The 5,000-nt window shown below is 34.8% G+C and overlaps 2 protein-coding genes across 2 annotated transcripts in view; both read left to right on the top strand.

The window, feature by feature from the left end:
* The window catches only part of LOC122255734 (uncharacterized), a 928-nt gene extending 201 nt beyond the window's left edge, over positions 1-727 (top strand). The window contains exon 2 of the mRNA XM_043020006.2: positions 178-727. Within this exon, the coding sequence (XP_042875940.2) occupies positions 178-657 (480 nt within the window). The 3' untranslated portion in view covers positions 658-727. The remainder of the gene's footprint in view (positions 1-177) is intronic.
* A 2,106-nt stretch (positions 728-2,833) lies between these two features.
* On the top strand, positions 2,834-3,968 carry LOC122255738 (uncharacterized). The gene is made up of 2 exons (XM_086554650.1): positions 2,834-2,884; positions 3,274-3,968. Exons 1-2 carry the CDS (start codon positions 2,867-2,869, stop codon positions 3,784-3,786), a joined length of 531 nt encoding a protein of 176 aa, XP_086410776.1. The 5' UTR covers positions 2,834-2,866; the 3' UTR covers positions 3,787-3,968.
* The last annotated feature ends 1,032 nt before the right edge of the window (positions 3,969-5,000 follow it).

A 5,000-nucleotide genomic window follows, 5' to 3' on the forward strand; every position in this document is an offset into this window, starting at 1 on the left:
GATCAAAGTTGAGGACCCGTCCCCCTTCTTTTGGTTCCGGATGATTATATGATTTATGGTAGTAAGAACAATTATTCTTACCATTAAAAAAAATGTTTCTACAATCATCATTAGTTTTATATATATTGCCAAATTAATATTGTCTCTAATACCACCCCTTCTTTTGATTCCCTGTAGGTAAAAGCAGCTGTTCTGCTGGGAGTGATGTATGGAGCCGCGGCTGATGGAGGTTATGGTTCTCGCGGAGGAGCTATTGGAGGCGGCATTTCCGGAGGAGGACCAGGAGGATTTGTTGGAGGAGGAAACTTTATCGGAGGAGGAGGAGGAGGAGCAGGCATTGGAGGAGGCAGCTTTGTCGGAGGAGGCGGAGGCCAAGGCGGCTTCGGTGGAGTCGGCGGCGGCAGAGTTGAAGCTGGACACCTTGTTGGACACGGTGTCCTCCCTGATATTGGCGGCGGCTACTCCGGTGGTGCTGTCGGAGGTCATGGCGGAGGAGCTGGAGGTTTCATCGGAGGAGGAAGCTCAGTAGGAGGCTCTTTCGGAGGTGTCAGTGGCGCAGGAAGCTCTTTCGGAGGCTCCAGCGCTGCCGGGGGGTCCTTTGGAGGCCCCGTTGGCGGCGTGTCTTCCGGACATGTTACAGGAAGATACGGCCGATAGTTATATCATATTTTATGTGACCAAAATTAATTCCTGCCATATCAAGCGCACCTTCAGTTTCGAAGATAAACTACACAAATAAATATTGTTTCATAATTTCTGCTCTAGATTATCCTTCGTATTCTTTAAGATTTGGGAAGGGTAAGGAGACCAGTCTTCATGATCAGCATATTATCGTAGCAGTAGTTATTCATCCGTTTTTCATGATTTTTTTTTTCTTTTTTTTTTAAATCTGTCAAACTAATCAAATGAGCCATGGGCCATTCGTGGATCCTCCTTCGAATGAGACAAACAAATATCATAAATATGATAAGCATGTTTTTCAAGAACATAGTCATCTCTGTTTAACAATACAAGAAGAGTGCTTTAAAAGGCAACACAAGGTTTTTAATGATAGAGATGAATTGTGATAGTCAACAATAGGATAATAACTACATAAAAATACAAGTCCTTCCCGTTTTATTTATCTTTTTTTTCTACACGCTAAGACCCACAACGCATAAGAATTGTCCTCTACCTGTGTTTCCTCTTCCCTTCCTTCTTTTTCAAGAGACTTGACGACAGAAATAAGAAGTGGGACTTCAGCAGTGGATCCGTGGGTTACCGCTATAACGTATGCAGAAAAGCGAATAACCAACTGATAGAGAGAATTTATAACTTGATAAGTTATATTCAAAACACGGAATCCCTGAAATATAGGCGCTTTTGTTTAATGCTCTACCGTATTTCCACATAGTAATAGTGTATATTATCGAGGATGTGTATAATGCATTAATGATGCATTATCTCAGGGGTATCATGAATGGAAATCGTTTCAGCTATTGTCTTAACTGGATAGATAGAGATATCTTGAGGAACATTTTGCTGCAACAGTTATTTTTTCAAGATAAAGTAAGATTTGAAAAAAATAAAAAAATCCTAGAAGAAAGACAGAAAAAAAACAAATAATATAAATAAACATATACATACATATAAATATATATGTATATATACATATAAATACATATATATACATATACATATATATGTATATATACATATATCAATATAGATATACGTATGTGTGTATATATACATACACACACACGTACATATATATATATATATATATATATATATATATATATATATATATATATATATATATATATATATTATATATTATATATATATATATATATATATATATATATATAGTATGTTGATAGGGTGTGTGAATATATATATGTATATATTTCATTGTATGTATATATTTTTTCTCATATGAGGGTGTGTGAATACTTATATATATATATGTGTGTGTGTGTGTGTGTGTGTGTGTGTGTGGGTGTGTGTGTGTGTGTGTATGCATATTCAAACACATACCCTGTATATACTGTATACATGTATGTTTATATACATTATATATACACACACACACACACACACACATATATATATATATATATATATATATATATATATATATATAATATATAATATATATATATATATATATAATATGAACAAAATTCATAGCGACAAATATAGAAGAAAGATATGTATTTTTGAGAAAGACATCCGTCGAAACGCGTCAAATACATCTCTTGCATGTTTAGATGTTCTTTCTCATACCTTTCTTCTATATATACATATATGTATATATATATATATATGTATATATGTATATATATATGTATATATGTATGTATATATATATATATATATATATATTATATATATATATATATTATATATATATATATATATATATATATAATATATATATATATGTGTATGTGTGTGTACATATAATGTATGTATATGTATAATATATATATACATATAATATATATATACATATAATATATATATAAATATAATATATATATAAATATAATATATATATATATATATATATATATATATATATACATATGTGTGTGTGTGTGTGTGTGTGTGTGTGTGTGTGTGTGTGTGTGTGTGTGTGTGTGTGTATGCGCGTATATACGTCTATTCAGGAGGAAGTATATAAAAGAAAGATAAAACGCATCATGACACCTTATAAATAAAAAGTATCCTTTTCAAACAGAGGTCATAGATTGGAGCAAATGGCATCTCCTGTGTCCTTGTGGAAGGAGTAGTCAAGCAGGTATAAATTTCTTCAGGAAACGGGTAGCATTGCACTTCTTTCCTTCTGTATCCACTGCAGCAACAAAGGAAAATCATAATGGCACTGGGTCCTCTGGTAGGCATCCTTTGTTTTGTACATCGTGTTACAGGTTACAGAAGATATCATAATGATAAGATCTTTATTTAATGGTTTTTATCAATATTTAATTTGAGAAAATGCAGATTTTTCTTTTCTTTTCTTCTTTTTTCTTGAACTATTTTACGTTAAATATCAAAGTTGAGTTCCTTTTCCTTCCGCAAGATCAGATTATTTATGACAGGTAGAACAGGTACTTTTACCATCAAACTTTTTTTTTTCTATTATCATACATTGTTGGATTAAAATTTATGACAGTAAGAACAGTTACTCTTACCATTAAAAAATGTCTCTACTATCATCATTAGTTATATATATTGCCAAATTAATATTGTCTTTAACACTACCCTTCTTTTGACTTCCTGCAGGTAAAAGCAGCCATTCTGCTGGGAGTGATGTATGGAGCCACGGCTGATGGAGGTTATGGTTCTCGCGGAGGAGCTATTGGAGGCGGCATTTCCGGAGGAGGACCAGGAGGATTTGTTGGAGGAGGAAACTTTATTGGAGGAGGAGGAGGGGGAGGAGCAGGCATTGGAGGAGGCAGCTTTATCGGAGGAGGCGGAGGCCAAGGCGGCTTCGGTGGAGTCGGCGGCGGCCGAGTTGAAGCTGGACACCTCGTCGGACACGGTGTCCTCCCTGCTATTGGCGGCGGCTACTCCGGTGGTGCTGTCGGAGGTCATGGCGGAGGAGCTGGAGGTTTCATCGGAGGTGGCGGCGCTGTAGGAAGCTCTTTCGGAGGTGTCAGTGGCGCAGGAAGCTCTTTCGGAGGTGTCAGTGGCGCAGGAAGCTCTTTCGGAGGCTCCAGCGCTGCCGGGGGGTCCTTTGGAGGCCCCGTTGGCGGCGTGTCTTCCGGACATGTTACAGGAAGATACGGCCGATAGTTATATCATATTCTATGTGAATAACAAAAATACTTTCTGCCATATCTCGCGCATCTTCCGTTTGGAAGATAAAGTACACAAATAAATATTGTTTCATAATTTCTTCTCTATATTATCCCTCGTATACTTCAAGATTTGGGAAGGGTAAGTAGACCAGTCTTCATGATACTATGATAGCAGTAGCTATTCATTTTATTGTTAATCTGTCACGCTAATCAAATAAGCCATGGACCATTGGTGGATCCTTTTTCGAATGAGACAAACAAATACATTGAATGTGATAAGCATGTCTTTGTTCCTGAAGCACCTATTCAAGAAAATAGTCATCTCTGTTTAACTATGCAATGAGAGTGTTTTGAAAGTCAATACCAGTTTTTAATGCTAGAGATGAAATGTATTAGTGAAAGTCAACAATTAGTTATAAACAACATAGGGAATACCAAATCCTTCTTTTTCCTTTTTTTTTTTTTTTTTTTACACACTAAGAGTCACTACCTGTGTTTCCTCCTCCCTTCCTTCTTTTTCAAAAGACTTTACGACAGAAATAAGAAGTGGGACTTCAACAGTGGATCCGGAGGTTACCTTTATAACCTCTCCAGAAAAGCATCTTTACCTGGCTCCATTTACCTTTTGAAATAATCTTATAATTCGGAATTTGAACGTCACTTTTATATCAAAAGGTTAACTCTATCACCTCTTCGTGATAGTGATTGAGCAGCCTAAAGTGAGATGATTTAATAAAACATAAGAATTTCTAAAATACGGCTTTTGTTATATCTTCGCTTCATTTTTATGCATTATTAATCTGCATTATTATTAGATGCGCATTAGATAATATATACTAAGTGATACACAAATACAATGAAATGAATGAAAAACGTTTTTATGGTATTACACTAAACATCTCTTGTGAGTTTTCGACTTATTTAGATAAATATTAACATCCGGAGATTTTTTTTTTCCTTCTTTTGCTACATCAGTTATCCCAGTTTTTAAAAAAGTCCCTTTCCTATCGTTATCATTTTATGATATTGATAAGAATAATATCTATCATTGTTATCAATGTCATTATTCTTATGATTATCTTTATTATCATTACTATCATTAATGCCATAGCTAGCATTAGCATTATCATTACTACTATTGTTATTGGTTTCTTTTTCATCTTTAACAAACCGTTTGATATATACACATATCGTTTATTATGTACACTA

Source organism: Penaeus japonicus, unplaced genomic scaffold (assembly GCF_977035675.1).
Source record: "Penaeus japonicus unplaced genomic scaffold, GWHDUDI00000001_assembly GWHDUDI00000030, whole genome shotgun sequence".
Taxonomy (NCBI): domain Eukaryota; kingdom Metazoa; phylum Arthropoda; class Malacostraca; order Decapoda; family Penaeidae; genus Penaeus; species Penaeus japonicus.